Source organism: Pseudophryne corroboree, chromosome 4 (assembly GCF_028390025.1).
Source record: "Pseudophryne corroboree isolate aPseCor3 chromosome 4, aPseCor3.hap2, whole genome shotgun sequence".
Taxonomy (NCBI): Eukaryota; Metazoa; Chordata; class Amphibia; order Anura; family Myobatrachidae; genus Pseudophryne; species Pseudophryne corroboree.
The window spans coordinates 900,768,654-900,791,669 of NC_086447.1; the positions used below are offsets into that span (position 1 = coordinate 900,768,654).

General features: G+C 48.4%; 1 protein-coding gene across 1 annotated transcript in view; it reads left to right on the plus strand.

Moving 5' to 3' along the window:
- PPP1CB (protein phosphatase 1 catalytic subunit beta) overlaps positions 1-19,405 on the plus strand; it is an 89,842-nt gene extending 70,437 nt beyond the window's left edge. The window contains exons 6-8 of the mRNA XM_063918910.1: positions 10,869-11,020; positions 16,895-17,029; positions 17,884-19,405. Of these exons, the coding sequence (XP_063774980.1) occupies positions 10,869-11,020; positions 16,895-17,029; positions 17,884-17,988 (392 nt within the window). The 3' untranslated portion in view covers positions 17,989-19,405. The remainder of the gene's footprint in view (positions 1-10,868; positions 11,021-16,894; positions 17,030-17,883) is intronic.
- The last annotated feature ends 3,611 nt before the right edge of the window (positions 19,406-23,016 follow it).

Consider the following 23,016-nt stretch of genomic DNA (forward strand, 5'->3'; position numbering starts at 1 on the left):
AGGAAAACAACAAAAACTGTCCCACACACAAAATACTAAAACCTACATTAAATTTCTCCAGCCCCACCCCCCCCATTAAGACTGACCTGTCAGAGAGGAAGTTCCATAGTCCTTCCTTGCCCTCAGCCATTGCAGTCCAGCAGCAGTTTCAGTACAACGGGCGGCTGCGGTTACTGCCATACCCACCAGTCTTGGCCGTGCTGCACCCCCTAGCTGGCCCTGCCCCTATGCCGCCTCACAACCTGGCACTCTGACTGTCGGAATGGAGGCTGTCATGTGACGGCCTCGGCCATTGTGAAGCAGCCAGATTGGCTATTGCTGGCACAGTGGCGTCCTACAGGAACAGACGCAGCTTCATCTAGCCGCAGCTGCTTCAGTTTGGCACAGCTAGCCAATAACCATCAGCCTGATTCATATTGGCTGCTGCTGCAGAATGTCCACCGTGATTGGCAGATCACATGTAAATAGTCGACCGGTTAATTGTGATCAATGTTTAGACGCCCGGTCTACAGAATTAAATTAGACCGCTTTGCACTCTTCCCCCTGTGACACGTAATTGGCATCTGTCACACTGGTGTTCACTTTTGCCTTCCAGGAGAGGTTGAATTTGATGGACCTGGTGTCTTGCTACCTTCCTAGGAACATCCCACTGTCTCCATTATCCTAGTTTGACCTCCCAATCCCAGTGTCTGCCCCAGACCCCAGCCGCAGCCCCACTTGTGTGTATCCGGCTGCAGCGCTGGGAGAATTCCTGTGTAATAAGCCAGGTTTATGCTGGCCGCTGGGACAAGGGTGATTGGATTAGCTGCATAATGCACTCTGTACAAACAATTCGTTATTTCAGCAAATCCCATTAATTGCATCTCAGTGTAATACTGTAAAATCAAAACAACAAAATGCTTAATGAGTCGGCACTATTAGTTCCACTCCTTGTACTGCGACACCTGGAGAGACTACATAACCTAATACGGAGTGTACCATGTGTATGGGCGCGCTGGGAGTGACTGTTAGACGCTTGGCAAGGAAAAACCTGCCCTAGATGTAATGGACGATGGGCTCAGCCGGTGTGTTCTGCCACATCGTTATTCCTGCTCTTTGTGGATGAGTGATTTATATAGCTGATTGTATTAGACCTTTTACTAAAACCTTACTTATTCATTCTTAGTCACTTTTTTTATAAATGTAAACCATTTGAAAGGTGCGGTATACAACCTGCGAGGATCCCTTAGGTCAGTGATGGGGAACCTTTGCACTCCAGCTGTTGTTGAACTACACATCCCAGGATGCCCTGCTACAGTTTTAGTATGGCAAAATAGCAAAACTGTAGCAGGGCATGCTTTGATGTGTAGTTCAGCAGCAGCTAGACTGCCAAAGGTTCTCCATCACTGTCTTAGGTTCTAGACTGGGTACACTGTTGGCCATCTGGCCGATATGGGGACCAGTCTGACGATTGGTAAGGTTTATGCACAAACAACCTTGTGCATACTCTCTTACCAAACATCCGCCTGATAGGTCTGGCCAGGCAGACTCATTTGAATGTGCCGGCCCACTTGTGACATCCCATTCAAAGGCTTGCGCAGTCTGCGTACCAGCCGTACACAGATATACAGATCTATCTGCATCAGCTGTGCACAAGGGCCAACCTGATAGGTCTGTGGCCTGTACACACGGGCAGATGCACTTAGCAATATGTTCATTGGCTGTTCGATAGACATTGTGTAATGCAGGCTTGGCCAACCTGTGGCTCTCCAGCGGTTGTAAAACTACACATCCCAGCATGCCCTGTGAGATTTGGCATCCCCAATTGCAAATATGACAGGGCATTCTGAGACTTGTAGTTTCACAGCAGCTGGAGAGTCACAGGTAGGTCAGGCCTGGATAGTGTGTGCCCAGCCTTAGTACTGATCACTATTATATGTAGCTTACCTTTTGACTAGGCATACATATAGAATATTTCCCAATTCTGGAGGCTCAGTGATACGTTCAGCACCAGAAGCTGGAGCACCTGCAGTAGACCCCCTTATGTTTACACCAAGCAGCGGACCCCCGTGGCAGTCGCTATGACTGGGCGGTAATGTCTGTGACCGTGCAGTCTGTAAACAGGGCAGAGAGAAGGGGAAACATTACACAGATGAGCGGTGAGCCATCTGAGCGCCGGGTATAAATAGGCAGAGGATGAGCGTCACGGACATTGAATCGGCCTGTTTCAGAGAGTGATTTATAGCTAAGTCAGGATCCTATTTCAGCCCAATACCTCATTCATATGACTTTCAGGATAATGATGGCATTTTCTGAGGTTTCAGAATGATGGCTCGCGTCTAGTTCAGCAGCATCTGAATCTTTTTATATAGGATTTTCCATTAACCGATACTGATTACTAGGTCTCCCATTACACCATGTAAATGCAAGCCAGGAAATGCAGATTCACAAAGTGCATGATCTTTATACATCAAAGGGATCGTGTGAAAGTTCTTATACGTGGTGCCGAGATTAGGACATAAGTCGTCTGGGGTGACCCACTATGCAAAGCTCCGTGCGGCTCCTGTCTTAGCCTAATATGCACAGAATTGCCTCTGTCCCCAGGGTCAGAGAATGTTTCCGATGTATTATTTGTAAGGATCAGTGTTATCTAATGTAGAGATTCATCAGCTGATCTAGATCCATAGATTTTTTTTCTCATGTGGTGGCAGTGCGGGGGGTTGTTACTATAGCTCCGTTGTGCAGTCCTCTGTATTAGAGCCACATGGATCTCGGTGCACAAGCTGCGTCATGACAGGATTTCCCCATGTGCTGCAGAGGGGGACAGAAGGTATAGTAACGAGTGGGTGCTCTGTTAATGAAGTGTCTTGTTTCTGAAATATAAACTGGAGAAATGTGCTGACGTGCAGCGTCACCACAGCTCCAGCCAAATTACATTGCAGGGTGCCAGAGATTCTGACAGCTGTGCAGCCCAGGTGATGAATATATCTTATCCAGGTTGCAGCCGCATGGCTATCCCCACTGAACTCACAGTGGCGTGGTTAGTGTGGCTATCCCCTGCTTGGCTGTCCCCACTGAGAATGCAATGGCGTGGTTACTGCGTGGCTGTCCCCACTGAGAATGCAGTGGCGTGGTTACTGCATGGCTGTCCCCACTCAGAATGCAATGGCGTAGTTACTGCATGGCTGTCCCCACTGAGAATGCAATGGCGTAGTTACTGCATGGCTGTCCCCACTGAGAATGCAGTGGCGTGGTTACTGCATGGCTGTCCCCACTGAGAATGCAGTGGCGTGGTTACTGCATGGCTGTCCCCACTGAGAATGCAATGGTGTAGTTACTGCATGGCTGTCCCCACTGAGAATGCAATGGCGTAGTTACTGCATGGCTGTCCCCACTGAGAATGCAATGGCGTAGTTACTGCGTGGCTGTCCCCACTGAGAATGCAATGGCGTAGTTACTGCATGGCTGTCCCCACTGAGAATGCAATGGCGTAGTTACTGCGTGGCTGTCCCCACTGAGAATGCAGTGGCGTGGTTACTGCGTGGCTGCTCCCACGGAGATTGCAGTGCCGCGGTTACTGCGTGGCTGAGATGCTTTTTCAGGCATTTTGCGTATGATCATACCGTGGCTGATACCAGGACTTTACAAGCTCAAAGTGTCTCAATGAGGTCTGATCTCTGCAAATTAATGTGAGTGTGATGCATGGGCTGTCAGCGCAATTCCTCCTGTGTGTCTGCATGTCACTGCTAGTCTGACTCCATGGCTGCAGCCTGCAGCGTCTAATCACATGTGTCTGGAGCACTCAATATGCTGTGCAGTATGCTCGGAATTTGGGGACATTTTTTCTTTTTCTTTTCTTTTTCCTCTCTCTCTGCATCTCATCTGGCTTTCACAGATGTTTTATCTGATGCAAACACTTTCTGTCTTCCGCTCCTGACTATCTATCTATCTATTGTATTATGGAATTTCTCAATAAATAAACTTTTTGCCTGAGGGTGCGGTGAAAAAACCCATCTGATGCTGTAGGACGCCCTGCCTGGTTTGGGAACCACCACCCTAGTACACACTGTTTTGTCCCCTCTTTTTATTTAATCTAGCAGCTACTGATGGTCCATGTCAGACTTAATTGCTATTAAAGAAGTTTATTGTATATATTCCCTTTTATTATATAAACAAGTGCAGTGCTGTACAGAGAATGTTTCATCGTTCTGTATACTTTGCTCTTGCTATGAGGCAGTAAATGCTTAATAAGGCTATTTCCACATTACTACAAAGCTGAGAACAAGTCCTGCTCACTCAGCCAGTCTATTCAGTATCCCTCCCTCTATATATACAGTACACACGCGCACACACTGTGCATTACCGGTATCCTATACAAGACTCAGGGCTCCGAGAGCTCATCACAGCACCTTACAAATGTCCTCAATAGAGCCAGGGACAATACGCTTTCACCCTCAATTACTAATCCGCCCAAACACACAGTGTGATCACAGGTTGCAGCGTTCCAGCATTGCGGCAGCCGGGGGAAGAAAGTGCATAATGGAAGCTTTCATTGTACAAACCCACAGTGTTATCTAAACAAATGATTGCTCAACACCCAACACTACTCACACAATGCTACTGCCAAGGCAACCTGCCCTGTTTATTTGATGGCATCAGCTGGAATATTATGGGATGCTTGCCCCAGGGCACGCACACACAGCCTGCGATGGAATGATCAGAGGAAGACGCTGTATAGACCAGGGATACCCTAGCTGCTGTAGAACCACACATCCCAGGATGCCCTTCTCCAGTTTTGTTGTTAGATGTAAAAACGGTGGCAGGGAACAATGCTATGAGTAGTACCACAGCAGCTGGAGTCCCAGACTTGTCTGTACTGAGGATAGGGCAATAACTGCAAGCACATTTATATTTAAAAAAAAAAAAAAATTATATATATATATACACACACACATACATATATATATATATATATATATATATATATATATATATATATATATATATATATATATATATATATATATATATGTGTGTGTATATATATATATATATGTGTGTGTGTGTGTGTGTGTGTGTGTGTGTGTGTATATATATATATATATATATATATATATATATATATAAGGTGCTTCATCGCGCCCTACGGGCGCTCTTCACACCATCGGAAGGGGCTACGCCCCTTAACCCCTGCACGCCTTTCTGGGGTTCAATATATGGAGTACTACCTGCATTCCTAGTTTTGTTAGTGTTTGAATATTGCACAATGATAGGGCGTCCGATGGTGAAGGGGGCGTAGTCCCTTGCAACAGGAAGGGGTTTGGGGAGTGGGGACCGCGGATGGGGGAGGGGGTATGAATGCGATGTGGGTGGGGTATGAGCAGGGGTGTCGCAGGTGGGGGATGGCAGCTGCAGGGCTGTTGCGGATGGAGGAGGGGTTCCGAAGGCGCTGCAGATGGGGAAGGGGTGGGTGCGGGTGTGCAGTGGATGGGGGAGGTGTCCAGGGGACGCGGTGGGTGGGGGAGGGGTGGATGCGGGGGTAACGTGGGTGGGGGAGTGGCGGGTGCGGTGCTGTTGCGAATGGTGTAGGCGATGCGGATTGGGAAGGGCCTGCTGCGTGGGTGGGGTAGGGGATCCAAAGGTGCAGCGGGCGGGGGAGAGCCAGATGCGGGGTGTGGCGGATGGGGGAGGGGTTTGGAAGACACTGCGGGTGGGGTAGGGGGTCCGAAGGCGCAGTGGGTGGGGGTGCCACGGGTGGTGGAGGGGCAGGTGCGGGGGTTTGCGGGGGATGGGGAGGGGTCCAGGGGCGCTGCAGGTGGTGGAGGGGCAGATATCAGTGCACATAGTTTCTGTGGTAGTTAGTGAGGGTTGGTGATGGTGTGAGAGGGGTGAAGGCCAGTACACAGACAGGCAGTTAGAGAGCAGGATGAGGGTGACAGGGCATAGTGACGGGGAGTACTTAGCAGATATAGGGGTGGGCTACAGGTGTGATGTCACAGTGTGTGTACCTTTGCTCTCATGTGTGAGGTATATGTGAGGTAAGGATGTGCGGGTCGTGGTGGCCACTAACCTCCAGGCTGCTGCTGTGAGACGGTGACTGCAGAGGGAGGGAGCTCAGACCCAGCAGCAATGGGTCGTGGTCAGCATTCCTTCCTGGCCCCGTTCCGCCGCACACTGTCCGCCCCGTCTGACGGGCGTCATTCCTCCATCCTGCATGGCAGCGTCAGCTGCTGTGATCGCGGAGCATAGGTAAGCGTCCGGAGCCCTGTGGGCGGGCAGGCATGGTGTTTCCCTGGAGAGGTGCGGCGCGCGTCCTTAGGCTGCAGACGGAGGGAGCTCCGGCCCAGCAGCAATGTTGATTAGTGCGTGTCCCGTCCTGGCGCTGTCCCGCTGCACATGCTCCGCACCGCTTGCCGCTGAGCATGGCAGCCCTTGTCTGTATGCTGCAGATGCTGATCTAGCTGTGCCTGAGCTAGCGCCCTCTCCCTGGGGTGTGGGTGTCAGGCGGCAGGTATGGTGTGTAGGTGGGAGAGGAGCTGCGGGCGGCGACTCGCTGCCTGCAAGTACCCTCCATATCAGCGCTGTTCCCCTCCCTGCAGATAGTGTCAGTGGCCGTGGTGTACTTTTGCTACTGGTGGCCAGGGCCCGGTGCTAGGGTGTTCGGCACCCCCCTGCAAACTATGAATTTTGCGCCCTCCCATATTCCTTTGTTGTGCATCGGGAAAAGTGGTGTGGTCTCACAACTAAGGGGCATGGCCACACAATAGTACCCCCATTTAAAATTACGCCACAATGTAGCACAATCTTATTCATCTTATACGTAATGCCCCACCCGTAGTAGTAGCGTCCTTATACGTAATGCCCCACCCGTAGTAGTAGCGTCCATATACGTAATGCCCCCCCAATAGTAGTAGTGTCCTTTATACGTAATGCCCCCCAGTAGTAGTAGCAGTTATATGTAATGCCCCCCAACAGTAATAGTAGCGTCCTTATACGTAATGCCACCCCTGTAGTAGTAGCATCCTTATACATAATGTGCCCCCAGTAGTAGTACCGTCCTTATACATAATGCCCCCCCAGTAGTAGTAGCATCCTTATATGTAATGCCCTCCCAGCAGTAGTAGCACCGTCCTTATACATAATGCCCCCCCCAGTAGTAGCGTCCTTATATGTAATGCCCCCCAGTATTAGTAGCCTCCTTATACGTAATGTCCCCCTATAGTAGTAGCGTCCTTATACGTAATGCCCCCCCATAGTAGTAGCGTCCTTTTACGTAATGCCCCCCTATAGTAGTAGCGTCCTTATAAGTAATGACCCCCCATAGTAGTAGCGTCCTTAAACGTAATGCCCCCCTATAGTAGTAGCGTCCTTATACGTAATGCCCCCCCTATAGTAGTAGCGTCCTTGCATGTAATGGCCCCCCCAGCAGTGGCGTCCATAAAGTGTGCCCACACAGACATACCTCACACACACACACAATTCACACATATATACAAACACACACACCCCACCATATATATACACACACACCACACACACACACACCATATGCACACACTATATATACACACACACCCCACTATACACACACACACACACACACACACACACACACACACACACACACACACACACACACACACACACACACACACCCCCACTATATACACACACACACACACACACACACATTTCTCTCACCCTCCACTTACCAAGTCTGGCTGGCCGTCACTGCAATGCTGATTCCACCACTGTTCAGCTGTCTGGTCCCGTGTAGCTCCGCCCCTCTATTCCGTGTAGCTCCGCCCCTCGTGACACCGTAGCTCCGCCCCCTTTTCGGGTCCCGCTCTGCACAGCACACAGCCCGCTGTCACAGGTGATTGGGGGGGGGGGGGGGGAGGACAGGCACAGCAGCCGGCAGCTAGTGGCCATCCTCACCTCCTATACTGTAAGGTAGGGTCTTGCACCTGACTGCTGCTGGCGCTGGGTATGGAGTAGCTCCCTGCAGCAGATGCAGTTGACTCCGCCCAGCTCTGTGACTCCGCCCAGCGTTACGAGCACAGAGTCACAGATTAAGGCAAATATATAGGAGATATATAAAATATATATATATATATATATATATATATATATATATATATATATATATATATATATATATATATATATATATTTTCATATATATTCATTCACTTTAAACCTGCGTCAGCTGCTCCTTTGGTGTGTTGGTGACTTTGGTCCCTTTTAAAAGCCAGACGTTAGTTGGCAGGTGAGCTTTAAACCAGGTAAGCACATTTTCTCCTAAGAGAGAGCAGTTGCCAGGTTTCCAAAATATTGATGTGCAAATTTATGTGAGAGTAGGACTTGCAGTGAAATGGGGTCCCTTGATGTGGGCTGCAAGTTTAAATGCATTGTACAATTCATAAACTAAAACCCCATTGTTTATCCAGTTGTGTATTAAAGTATTAAGGTGAATAAAACTACTAAGGAGAGTGCAGGGTTCTCTGTATATGTATATTTGAGTAGGTGGTCACAGCCCACTGCACCCCAAGCTATGGGTGGGGAGCACAAGTGCATCCCTCTCCTGGGAATGGCGAGTGCGGTGGATTCCTGTCTGTCAGTCATCCTTGGGGTCAGTTATGTGGTGAGGGACAGAATTCTCTTCTGTTTGTCCACATTTTCTGACTGGAAGCCACGAGCACTGGTTTTGCCTATTACATTGAACGTAAATAATTTGAATTGGTTCTGGACCACCAACCCAGGACACACCTGCAAGTCCCCTAAGGCACCCCAGTGTTCCAAGGCATCCGGATTGGGAACCATATAGAGGTAAATGTGCCTCTCTGTGTTAATGCATCACCATTTTATTTGTACAGTCACAGATCAGATTTAGGCGCAGGGTATCAGATGTGAGGGGCGATTTTGGACAGTGAGAGGTAACAGGGTTGTGACTAAAGGAAATACATAAAAAGATGTAGGCCCAAATGTAATTAAGCCTTAACAAGAGATAAAGTGGAGATGGATAGAGAGAGATAAAGTACCAGCCAATCAGCTCCTACCTGTCATTTCACAGGTTGTGTTTGAAAAATGACAGGAGCTAATTGGCTGGTGCTTTATCTCTCTATCCACCGCCACTTCATCACTTGTTAACGCTTAGTACATACTGACTTATATTATTCTGCTCACACCATTGGCCCTGTGCATCCTTATAAAATAAACAAGCACATTGAACTTGCGTCAGTGCGTATTACATGGCATAGCTGAAAACGTATTCCTTGTGATGCAGGCGCATTGTAAAACACTGAGGTGCGGAGTCGCATGCAGATGCAACTTTTACCGACGTCACATCTGTGACTACAAAGCCCTCCCCTGCTGTACATCCATCCATGCATTCAAATGTGCAAGGACTGAGGCGCCCACTGGTAGCATGCGTAGAGAGCGAAATGTGCGTCGTCATAACTTGCAGCTCAACCTGAGAGTGGCTTCCTACGCGAGCAGCTCAGCGTCCAAGTGCGCAACCACTTTTTCCTATGTAGATCACGGATGGTGTAACGGTTAGCATTTCTGCCTCACAGCATTGAGTTCATGGGTTCCATTCCCACAATGGCCCTAACTGTGTGGAGTTTGTATTTTTTCCCCTGTACTTGCGTGGGTTTCCTCTGGGTACTCCGGTTTCCTCCCACAATCCAAAAATATACTGGTAGGTTAATTGGCTCAAAACAATAAAAATTAACCCTAGTGGTGTTATGTGTACATGTGTTAAGGGCGGGTCTGGGACTCCAGGTCGACAGCACAAAGGTCGACACACCTTAGGTTGACGCCAGTTGGTCGACACACCTTAGGTCAACATGGACAAAAGGTCGACAGGAACAAGCTCGACATGGAAAAAGGTCGACATGAGTTTTTCATGTTTTTTTGGTGTCGTTTTCTTCGTAGAGTGACCGGGAACCCCAATTAGTGCACCGCGTCCCCTCGCATTGCTCGCTTCGCTCGCCATGCTTCGGGCATGGTGCCTTCGCTCCGCTACCGCTTCGCTCAGCACACTTTACCGTTCCAATCGTAGTCCACGTGGATCGTTAAGTATGGAAAGGTTCAAAAAAAGAAAAAAATTGTGAAAAACTCATGTCGACCTTTTGTCCATGTCGACCTAAGGTGTATCGACCTAAGGTGTGTCGACCAATTGGCGTCGACCTAAGGTGTGTCGACCTTTGTGCTGTCGACCTGGAGTCTGGATACCGTTAAGGGCAGACTAGATGGGCCAGGTGGTACTTATCTGCTGTCATATTCTGTGTTTCTATGTAATATGTTTATTTATTAGTATGCACAGGACAAACTGTTGGAAATATTTGTGCGCAGTTAATGCTTGTCTAATGATGAGTATCGCTTAGTTCTGTAGGTACAGGGAGCACACAGTACAGATGTGTCCTTCTACATTTTTGCTGCAGTCACGCCAAACATCCTTTCTTGGCACGCCAGATCCCGTGAGACCTTGCTTGCACAGAGTGTCGTTTTTACCTCTTTTTTTCACCCAAATTTGTGTCTTTGTATACAGATTCAGTCGTATAGTTACTAAGTGCTACGATGCTGTTTTTTTGTTTTTGTTTATGCCAAGTCCTGTTGTGCTTCATATACAGACTCGGACTTGTCCAGCAATACACAAGTGTCGCACGTTAATGAGTGCAGTCTCATGAAGCAGTTTTGTTTTGCATCGCATTGAGGCACAAATTCGGGTGAAAAAGATGCTCGCTGCAAGCCAAGTAGCACAGGATTTGGCATCTGGCTTCTGCATGCCGTATTGAGGCTAGATGTAGAAGGGATACCTCTGTATCTAGCGTAGATTCCCCCGTTCTGTTTTCTAGTCACATTGTTCTGTTCCTTCTCTCTTCCAGGTTTGCTCTGTGACTTGTTGTGGTCAGATCCTGATAAAGATGTCCAAGGATGGGGCGAGAACGACCGCGGCGTTTCCTTCACCTTTGGGGCAGACGTTGTTAGCAAATTCTTGAATCGACATGACTTGGATCTGATTTGTCGAGCTCATCAGGTACGTTTCCAATAGATTGTGTATCCTGTTGTGGAACTACAAGTTACAGCATGCTCTCCTAGACATAACTGTCCTTCCAGATCAGCTGCAGAGCCAGTTGTGGTATTCTGTGTCCAGCCGCACACAACCCTGGGTACGGATAAAACGAGTTGCCTTTGTGGAAAGGGAAAGACTTGTAACACGTGTAGTAAACCCAATTGCCGAACATTCAGATCCAGTAGCACTTTGCAAATATATATCTAGAACTGCACAAATTTTTAAGCACCAGAAAAATAATAGACCCCGAAACTGAGCTGAAAAATCAACTGGAGTCTGCCCTGGGCGATGGCAGCTGCTATATATTCTATATAGTATATAGGAAACCATAAACAGTGCTGCTGTCTAAGAGTAGCACGAGGAAATAACTGTACTTAAACATTTTTCTCTAACGTCCTAGTGGATGCTGGGAACTCCGTAAGGACCATGGGGAATAGCGGGCTCCGAAGGAGGCTGGGCACTCTAGAAAGATTTATGACTACCTGGTGTGCACTGGCTCCTCCCACTATGACCCTCCTCCAAGCCTCCGTTAGATCTTGTGCCCGGCCGAGGTTGGATGCACACTAGGGGCTCTCCTGAGCCCTTAGAAAGAAAGTATAGATTTAGGTTTTTTATTTTCAGTGAGACCTGCTGGCAACAGGCTCACTGCAGCGAGGGACTAAGGGGAGAAGAAGCGAACTCGCCTGCTTGCAGCCGGATTGGGCTTCTTAGGCTACTGGACACCATTAGCTCCAGAGGGATCGACCGCAGGCCCAGTCCTTGGTGTTCGGTCCCGGAGCCGCGCCGCCGTCCCCCTTACAGAGCCAGAAGCAAGAAGAGGTCCGGAAAAACGGCGGCAGAAGACATCAGTCTTCACCAAGGTAGCGCACAGCACTGCAGCTGTGCGCCATTGCTCCTCATGCACACCACACACTCCGGTCACTGATGGGTGCAGGGCGCTGGGGGAGGGCGCCCTGAGCAGCAATATAAACACCTTGGCTGGCAAAAATACATCACATATAACCCCCAGGGCTGTATGGATGTATATTAACCCCTGCCAGATTCCATAAAAATGCGGGAGAAAAGTCCGCGAAAAAGGGATTACATGGTATCCCTGGACATCAAGGATGCTTACCTGCATGTCCCTATTTACCTTCCTCACCAGGAGTACCTCAGATTGTGGTACAGGATTGCCATTACCAATTCCAGACACTACCGTTTGGACTGTCCACGGCACCGAGGGTGTTTACCAAGGTAATGGCAGAAATGATGATACTCCTTCAAAAAAAAAGGGAGTTTTTATTTATCCCATACTTGGATGATCTCCTTATAAAGGCGAGGTCCAGGGAGCAGTTACTGGTCGGAGTAGCACTATCTCAGGAGGTGCTACAACAGCATGGCTGGATTCTGAACATTCCAAAGTCACAGCTGGTTCCTTCCACTCGCTTACTGTTCCTGGGGATGATTTTGGACACAGAACAGAAAAAAGTGTTTCTCCCGCAGGAGAAAGCCAAGGAGCTGTCATCTCTAGTCAGAGACCTCCTAAAACCAAAAAGGGTATCTGTGCATCGTTGAACACGAGTCCTGGGAAAAATGGTGGCTTCATACGAAGCAATTCCATTCGGCAGGTTCCATGCGAGGACCTTCCCGTGAGACCTCTTAGATAAGTGGTCGGGATCGCATCTTCAAATGCATCAAATGATAACCCTGTCTCCAAGGACCAGGGTGTCTCTACTGTGGTGGATGCAGGGTGCTCATCTTCTAGAGGGCCGCAGTTTCGGCATACAGGACTGGGTCCTGGTGACCACGGATGCCAGCTTTCAAGGCTGGGGAGCAGTCACACAGGGAAGAAACTTCCAGGGCCTATGGTCAAGTCAGGAGACTTCCCTACATATAAATTCTGGAACTGAGGGCCATTTACAATGCCCTAAGTCAGGCAAGACCCCTGCTTCAAAACCAGCCTGTACTGATACAGTCAGACAACATCACGGCAGTCGCCCATGTGACCCGACAGGGCGGCACAAGAAGCAGGATGGCAATGGCAGAAGCCACAAGGATTCTCCGATGGGCGGAAAATTACGTACTAGCACTGTCAGCAGTGTTCATTCCGGGAGTGGACAACTGGGAAGCAGACTTCCTCAGCAGACACGACCTACACCCGGGAGAGTGGGGACTTCATCCAGAAGTCTTCCTGCTGTTGGTAAACCGTTGGGAAAGGCCACAGGTGGACATGATGGCGTCCCGCCTCAACAAAAAGCTAAAGAGATATTGCGCCAGGTCAAGGGACCCTCAGGCGATAGCTGTGGACGCTCTAGTGACACCGTGGGTGTACCAGTCGGTTTATGTGTTCCCTACTCTGCCTCTCATACCAAAGGTACTGAGAATAAGAAGATGGCGAGGAGTAAGAACGATACTCGTGGTTCCGGATTGGCCAAGAAGGGCTTGGTACCCAGAACTTCAGGAAATGATATCAGAGGACCCATGGCCTCTGCCGCTCAAACAGGACCTGCTTCAGCAGGGGCCCTGTCTGTTCCAAGACTTACCGCGGCGGCGTTTGACGGCATGGCGATTGAGCGCCGGATCCTGAAGGAAAAGGGTATTCCGGAAGAAGTCATTCCTGCGCTTATTAAAGCCAGGAAAGATATATTACGGCAAAGCATTATCACCGCATGTGGCGGAAATATGTTGCATGGTGCGAGGCCAAAAAGGCCCCAACAGAGGAATTTCCACTAGGTCGATTTTCTACATTTCCTGCAAGCAGGAGTGAATATGGGCCTAAGTCTAGGCTCCATTAAAGTACAGATCTCGGCTCTGTCGATTTTCTTTCAAAAATAATTAGCTTCAGTACCTGAAGTTCAGGCATTGTGAAAGGAGTGCTGCATATTCAGCCCCCGTTTGTGCCCCCTGTGGCACCTTGGGATCTCACCGTGGTGTTGAGTTTTCTTGAAATCACATTGGTTTGAGCCACTAAAAACCGTGGATCTAAAATATCTCACGTGGAAAGTGGTCATGTTATTGGCCTTGGCTTCAGCCAGGCGAGTGTCAGAATTGGCGGCTTTATCATGTAAAAGCCCTTATCTTATTTTCCATATGGATAGGGCAGAATTGAGGACTCGCCCTTAATTTCTTCCTAAGGTGGTGTCAGCGTTTCACCTGAACCAGCCTATTGTGGTGCCGGCGGCTACTAGTGAATTGGAGGACTCCAAGTTGCTAGACGTTGTCAGGGTCCTGTTTCCAGGACGGCTGGAGTCAGAAACTCTGACTCGCTGTTTATCCTGTATGCACCCAACAAGCTGGGTGCTCCTGCTTCTAAGCAGTCTATTGCTCGCTGGATTTTAGTACAATTCAGCTTGCACATTCTGTGGCAGGCATACCACAGCCAAAATCTGTAAATGCCCATTCCACAAGGAAGGTGGGCTCATCTTGGGCGGCTGCCCGCGGGGTCTCGGCTTTACAACTTTGCCGAGCAGCTACTTGGTCAGGGGCAAACACGTTTGCAAAATTCTACAAATTTGATACCCTGGCTGAGGAGGACCTGGAGTTCTCTCATTCGGTGCTACAGAGTCATCCACACTCTCCCGCCCGTTTGGGAGCTTTGGTATAATCCCCACGGTCCTTACGGAGTTCCCAGCATCCACTAGGACGTTAGAGAAAATAAGAATTTACTCACCGGTAATTCTATTTCTCGTAGTCCGTAGTGGATGCTGGGCGCCCATCCCAAGTGCGGATTGTCTGCAATACTTGTAAATAGTTATTGTTAACTAAAGGGTTATTGTTGAGCCATCTGAGAGGCTCAGTTGTTTTCATACTGTCAAACTGGATATAGTATCACGAGTTGTACGGTGTGATTGGTGTGGCTGGTAAGAGTCTTACCCGGGATTCTAAATCCTTCCTTATTATGTCTGCTCGTCCGGGCACAGTGTCCTAACTGAGGCTTGGAGGAGGGTCATAGTGGGAGGAGCCAGTGCACACCAGGTAGTCATAAATCTTTCTAGAGTGCCCAGCCTCCTTCGGAGCCCGCTATTCCCCATGGTCCTTACGGAGTTCCCAGCATCCACTACGGACTACGAGAAATAGAATTACCGGTGAGTAAATTCTTTTTTTTTTTTTTAAATTGCGCGTGCAATTTGGTTTAAACCACCCAACCCTGAGACAAAATAGGAAAGCATTTTTTGGGAAAACAGATGGTCCGAATAATATAAAATAAAGAATGTAGAACTACAAATTCTCCATGAAAAGAAAAGCCTCTGGAATGTATTGCTAGGTCTCCTTGTAGAAGCGTCCTCTTTGTTTTCTATTTCTGTAGATTAAGTACCAGCCTTACCAGCCATATTGTTTTATGGACTCTATCCTGTTAGGTGCGAAGGGGGCAAGTGGCGTTTGGAATGGAAACGCTGGGCAACTACATCATGACTCGCGTGCCCCCCCCCCCCCCCCCCACCCCATATCCACCCCCTTGCGGCATGATCTCGCCCCAGACTCGCAGATTTTTGTACGGAGCCCTATGTTGTTGTAGTGTGGCATATAGCCACGTTTAATTGTGCTGCAAGACGATTGGTGGCTAATAGGATGGTGTCCTTAGCATGTACCCATTCTTCTCATCAGGGCAGCCAGTGACGCCTCTCTCAGCAATGAAGATCCAAAATAGAGTCCAACTTGATATTATAATGCAGCACAGTGGTGCCACAGACCATGTGTAATGGTTTGATAATACAATCATTATTTAGTGCCTTTTCTCTCATAAGGACTCGAGGTGCTTCACAGTGTGAATGTGATAGTATGAACTTACTATATTACTACATCTCTCCCTGCATAGGGCAAGAGGAATGAGCTGTAAATGATTTTGTTGGTATAGAAAGATAAGGCTCGTGCACTTGTTCGCTGGACTGTGTATTTGGCTTTGAGTATCTCTGGTGGTTTAAGTTTCTTCGGTTGTAACACAATAATGGGGGTAATTCAGAGTTGATGGCAGTCAGATATGCCAATTTTAGCACATCTACGATCATTTACTCTGATATGCTGGGGAATGCCCAGCACAGGGCTAGTCCTCCCCGCATGTCAGGCCTTCCCCTCCCCCTGCGCGGCGGTGACACTTTTGTACCCGGTGAGTAGCTCCGTACCTGCGCACTGGCAGGGCGCTACTCGCAGCGGCTGCATGTGACATCACGCCACCGCGCCCCTCCCCCACGGTCCTGACACGCCTCTGTTGTAACGCCGTTGGCACGTCACCTCCCGCTGATAGCATCTCACTGGTTCCTGGGTTGCGCATGCACAGTGCGGCTGCTGCGCGTGCGCACTCCAGTGTAGTTCAGACAGCGATCGCTGCAGCACTCCAGTCTGAATTACCCCCAATATTCATCCGTATACTGTCCTGAGAGTGATAGTAATGTCTGCACTAGTTCAGACGACGTAAGGTAACTGTACTCCCTTCTTGTACTACCCCTAATCCTAGCTAAATGAATATTATCACGATTCTGCACACAGCACCTCATTGGTCAGATTGGCTCACACAGGTATAAAAATTACACCCATTTGTGCAATACAAAATACCACACTTGAGTAATATCATTTGGAAAAGAGCAAAACTCAAACTATGTAATAACAGTACTGAACGTAAACTTAACAATAATGATTTTGTTGTGGCTTGGGTCTAGCTGAACAGGGGCTGGTCTGTTATGTCGTTTCTGGAGTTCTGGAAATGGGTTTTCTGTACAATATCTTATCCCGTTCTAGATCTAGTTTAGTTTTGGCTGTTTTCTCGCTCTGCTCTGTTATAGTTGTGCTAGGGGAGGTAGATTTTCAGAAGGTTGACTTGACATACGCTATGAAGTGACGACCTTGTCCTGTCCCCCTGCACAGGTGGTAGAAGACGGCTACGAGTTCTTTGCCAAGCGGCAGCTGGTCACCCTGTTCTCTGCCCCCAACTACTGCGGGGAGTTTGATAACGCCGGCGGCATGATGAGCGTGGACGAAACCTTGATGTGCTCTTTCCAGGTAAGTCCATCGCTACACGGTGGGACGGTTTGCTGAGCGTTGTGCGCTCTCTGCGTGCGGTGGGCGAGTAATGAACAGCTCAGTACACAAGGTGGAACAACAGAATCTCAGTGCAGCCTGTGAAATGGACAGTGCTAGACGTTCCGTCCTCCAGTCTTGCCGATCAGTCTCTAGTACAATCACGTTCTCTTTATAATAAAATGTGATCAGGGATGTATCAAGCCTTCTAATGAGTGGAGATGTTGCCCATAGCAACCAATCATATGTTATCAATCAAATGTACAACAAAGCTGGTTAGTTGCTATGGGCAACTTCTGTACTCTTCAGAACACTTGATACATCTAAACAAGTCCGCGTCAACGACGAAATTGGCGGCGGGGTGCCGGCTTCGGTAAGTGCATACACACTTGTCGGTGCCAGTGGGGTTGGGAGCAACAGTGGTGGTGTGTGTGTGGAGGAGGGGGGGGGGGGGGGGCATATGGAACGACGCCCATGCTGCATCTGCAGCACGGCTTTAGTTTACGAGGACCTCCCTCGTCCGTATGTGTTCAGACGAGGGAGGGGGTCGTTAACGATGTGCAGGAGCGTGCATCGTTAACGATATTAAGTGTACACACTGGACGAGATTGTAAAAGATCTCGCTTAGATCGGTCCTTCTGAGCGAGATTTTACTTTCTCGTCTAATGTGTATGGGGCTTAAAGAGACTCTTTCATGTTTCCTTACATATTGTATTAAGGCTTTATGAATGATTCTGCCTCTAGTTACAGACCATTACTACGGGGGGATAGTGAGTTGGTTTACACACGGCTTCAGAATTCTACTCAGAGACTTTTCTATTTTCCCTTCATTTTAGATTCTAAAACCATCAGAAAAGAAAGCGAAGTACCAGTACGGGGGGCTGAACTCTGGCCGGCCCGTGACGCCTCCTCGGACAGCCAACCCTCCTAAGAAGAGGTGAAAAGCATATCCTACAGATGACGGCAGCCGATCTCCCATCAAGACAAAACTCCACCTTATAATAAGTGTGCACTGTTAACATCACCCAGTTATTTTTGACCCTTTTTAAAAATGTCACGCACGTTTTACCTTCACGAGACAGGTAAAAGATTCCGGAAGGAGGGTAATATTTTAAAAATCTGCTTAACGCCCCAAAGTACCAGTAAATAGTACGCACATCTAAAAGTGCCCCGACGGCATTGCTGAGTCCGCGTTCCTAGTAATAAATCAGTCCCCAAGGACCGCGTGCGACAGAACAGCCTTGCCGGCAGCGTTGCCCCCTCAGCATTTGTCGCGTTAACCCTTTCAGTGCTGGCAAGAACTGCATGACTTAACTCTCCAAAAAAACAAATGTCCAACCCCAACATCCACAGCTGGGGGTTGCAGTTCCCTTATCCATCCCTCCTCCCGGCATTGAAGGGGTTACACTTTACCGTTGTCTCCCGAAACTTCACCACATTAAAAAAATTGTTTTTGTTTTAACGCGTGCGTTGTAATTTCTGTCTCCGACAATAATAATAATCACCCATTGTGTGCTCTGTGGTATTTCGCTTTTCCACGCTTCCAGATTTTCTTTTTTGTTTGTTTTCTTCCTTCCTGTCTCAGTCTGTTGACAAACGACCACTTTTTCGGTTCTAATCTGCTTTTGACATTAAAGATTACTCTTCTTGGTACATACGGCCGGTGTACAGCTTGCTTTATGACATGTACAGCCTGTTGTAAGGAGAATGAACTGATAACTGCAACGTATCTATCCTGTAATGTTCAGCTTCACTAGATGTTCCCTTTTGATACTGACGTTCTGTGTCCTGAGACATCTCTATGGATAACTGTCTCCCTCTGCTTCCACCATTTCTATCCTGTTACTGTTTTCAGTTCCGATATAATACAGCATGTATACAATAAATGTTTGCACATGAAACGCCTCTACGTTCCAATGGCACAATTTGCAATATTGCTTCTAGGTCCGTTCTGGAGCCACGGCACTCTGGAAGTGAGGCTTAGAAGCGACCGTTTGCAAATTGTACGTGCTGCTAGTCTACCTTTGCCCTGTTTTTAGGATTCAAGTCTACCCGTGGCCTACACAGTGGATGCACAGATTTCCGGACAGCAGAAAGGTCCATTCTACTAGGAGCCACTTCGTGCCTCACACCTCAATGGTTCTTAGTGTAATAAACTAGCAGAACTGGTTCAACCTGTAAACTGTCTGCCTCCGTTGTGTAGGTTATATGTAGACTTCAATTTATTCGCGAGTAGCAGTCACATGATTAACAATGAACTGTATTCTGTCCCAGCCATCTACTAACTGCTTTAAATATCTTTTTTGTTTTCTTTATTGTTTTTCTTTTCGTTATTTCAATAAAATGTCATAAAGAAAACCAGACTAGTTGTTTGTTCCTCTCTAGTGGTTTCTAGTAGATTGCTTCCCACTGACAGCCTTTTTAACACTTTTAAATGGGTACTATGCCTTCAGTTGACATTCATTAATTGGAGCTGAGTTTATGGCTACAGTCTCAATCTGAAACAGCAGAGCGCATAGGCAAACACAAGGAGGGGTCTCCGGTTGCCCGGAAACCCCCTCCTCTTGGCAAGTGGCTCAAATTATGACACCCATAGCAATGGTATATAATATGATTACTAGAGCTGCTGCCACAACGTGCAGTGTAAGGGACAGAGAAGAGCTGCTGCACAGGCCCAGTGGTAGCAGCTTCTACCAAGTTTGCAGTGTGTGTGGATCTGAGCCCTCAGTCAGTACTTTGGACCAGAGAGTAGGTACCAGGAAGAAGAGACAGGAAGGAGCCTTACCATAAGGTGGGAGAATGCATGCTTAGAAAGAGCAGAACTGTATTATGTTTGTGTATTTATTGCATGTTTAACAGTTTCCTGACCACCTATTTATATTATTTCAATGTTTTATATAGCCTATACTATAGACCACAGGTTCTCAAACTCGGTCCTCAGGACCCCACACAGTGCATGTTTCTCTGACGTCCTAAGTGGATGCTGGGACTCCGTAAGGACCATGGGGAATAGCGGCTCCGCAGGAGACTGGGCACAACTAAAGAAAGCTTTAGGACTACCTGGTGTGCACTGGCTCCTCCCACTATGACCCTCCTCCAGACCTCAGTTAGAATCTTGTGCCCGGCTGAGCTGGATGCACACTAGGGGCTCTCCTGAGCTCCTAGAAAAGAAAGTATATTTTAGGTTTTTTATTTTCAGTGAGATCTGCTGGCAACAGACTCACTGCTACGAGGGACTAAGGGGAGAAGAAGCGAACCTACCTGACTGGAGATAGTTTGGGCTTCTTAGGCTACTGGACACCATTAGCTCCAGAGGGATCGAACACAGGACCCGACCTCGATCGTTCGGTCCCGGAGCCGCGCCGCCGTCCCCCTTACAGAGCCAGAAGCATGAAGATGGTCCTGAAAATCGGCGGCAGAAGACTTCGGTCTTCAACAAGGTAGCGCACAGCACTGCAGCTGTGCGCTATTGCTCCTCATGCACACCTCACACTCCGGTCACTGATGGGTGCAGGGCGCTGGGGGGGGGGCGCCCTGAGCAGCAATGTTAAACACCTTGGCTGGCAAATCTACACAATATATAGTCATATAGGCTATATATGTGTAAAATACCCCTGCCAGAGATCCATAAAAAGCGGGAGAAAGTCCGCCGAAAAAGGGGCGGGGCTATCTCCCTCAGCACACTGGCGCCGTTTTTTCTTCACAGTGCAGCTGGAAGACAGCTCCCCAGGCTCTCCCCTGTAGTTTTCAGGCTCAAAGGGTTAAAAAGAGAGGGGGGGCACTAAATTTAGGCGCAATATTGTGTATACAAGCAGCTATTGGGGAAAAAAATCACTCGGTTATAGTGTTAATCCCTGCATTATATATAGCTCTGGTGTGTGCTGGCATACTCTCTCTCTGTCTCCCCAAAGGACTTTGTGGGGTCCTGTCCTCAGTCAGAGCATTCCCTGTGTGTGTGCGGTGTGTCGGTACGGCTGTGTCGACATGTTTGAGGAGGAAGGTTATGTGGAGGCGGAGCAGATGCCGATAAATGTGATGTCGCCCCCTGAGGTGCCGACACCAGAGTGGATGGATAGGTGGAAGGTATTAACAGACAGTGTCAACTCCTTACATAAAAGGCTGGATGACGTAACGTAATGTTTTGCAGGTAACCCTGGGCAGCAAGTTACTGAAAGTTTTACCGTTGGCATAAGTACATATTCGGTGCCTGGGCACCGTTTACGATACCCCCGCCAGATAACGCAGCGGTCCATTGCTCCCACACGCCAACGGTTTTTACAAGGGTGCAGGGCGCTAGGGGGGAGCACCCTGGGCAGCTATATATATATATATATATATATATATTTTTTTTTTTTCTCTAACGTCCTAAGTGGATGCTGGGACTCCGTAAGGACCATGGGGAATAGCGGCTCCGCAGGAGACTGGGCACAAAAGTAAAAGCTTGAACTAGCTGGTGTGCACTGGCTCCTCCCCCTATGACCCTCCTCCAAGCCCCAGTTAGATTCTTGTGCCCGAACGAGAAGGGTGCATGCTAGGTGGCTCTCCTGAGCTGCTTAGAGTAAAAGTTTATTTTAGGTTTTTTATTTTCAGTGAGTCCTGCTGGCAACAGGCTCACTGCATCGTGGGACTAAGGGGAGAAGAAGCGAACTCACCTGCGTGCAGAGTGGATTGGGCTTCTTAGGCTACTGGACATTAGCTCCAGAGGGACGATCACAGGTTCAGCCTGGATGGGTCCCGGAGCCGCGCCGCAGGCCCCCTTACAGAGCCAGAAGAACGAAGAGGTCCGGTGAAATCGGCGGCAGAAGACGTTCCTGTCTTCAACTAAGGTAGCGCACAGCACTGCAGCTGTGCGCCATTGCTCTCAGCACACTTCACACTCCGGTCACTGAGGGTGCAGGGCGCTGGGGGGGAGCGCCCTGAGACGCAATAAAAACTGAAATACCTTAGGATGGCAAAAGAAATACATCACATATAGCTCCTGGGCTATATGGATGTATTTAACCCCTGCCAGTTTTCCAGAAAAAAGCGGGAGATAAGGCTGTCGTGAAGGGGCGGAGCCTATCTCCTCAGCACACAAGCGCCATTTTCCCTCACAGTTCCGCTGGAAGGACGGCTCCCTGACTCTCCCCTGCAGTCCCTACAGAATCAGGGTAAAAACGAGAGAGGGGGGGCACTATTGGCAGCTAAATTATAAACAGCAGCTATAAAAGGGAGTAACACTTATATAAGGTTATCTATATATATCTATATATATATATATATCTATATATATATATATATATATATATATATATATATATATATCTATCTATCTATCTCTGGTGTGTGCTGGCAAACTCTCCCTCTGTCTCCCCAAAGGGCTAGTGGGGTCCTGTCCTCTATCAGAGCATTCCCTGTGTGTGTGCTGGGTGTCGGTAAGATTGTGTCGACATGTATGAGGAGGAAAATGATGTGGAAGCAGAGCAATTGCCTGTGTTAGTGATGTCACCCCCTAGGGAGTCGACACCTGACTGGATGGTTGTATTTAAAGAACTACGTGACAATGTCAGCACTTTACAAAAAACTGTTGACGACATGAGACAGCCGACAAATCAATTAGTGCCTGTCCAGGCGTCTCAGACACCGTCAGGGGCGATAAAACGCCCGTTACCTCAGTGGGTCGACCCAGACACAGATACTGAGTCCAGTGTCGACGGTGAGGAGACAAACGTAATGTCCAGTAGGGCCACACGTTACATGATCACGGCAATGAAGGAGGCATTGAACATTTCTGACACTACAAGTACCACAAAGAAGGGTATTATGTGGGGAGTAAAAAAACTACCAGTAGCTTTTCCTGAGTCAGATGAATTAAATGAGGTGTGTGATAAAGCGTGGGTTTCCCCCGATAAAAAAGTGCTAATTTCTAATAAATTATTGGCACTATACCCTTTCCCGCCAGAGGTTAGGGCGCGTTGGGAAACACCCCC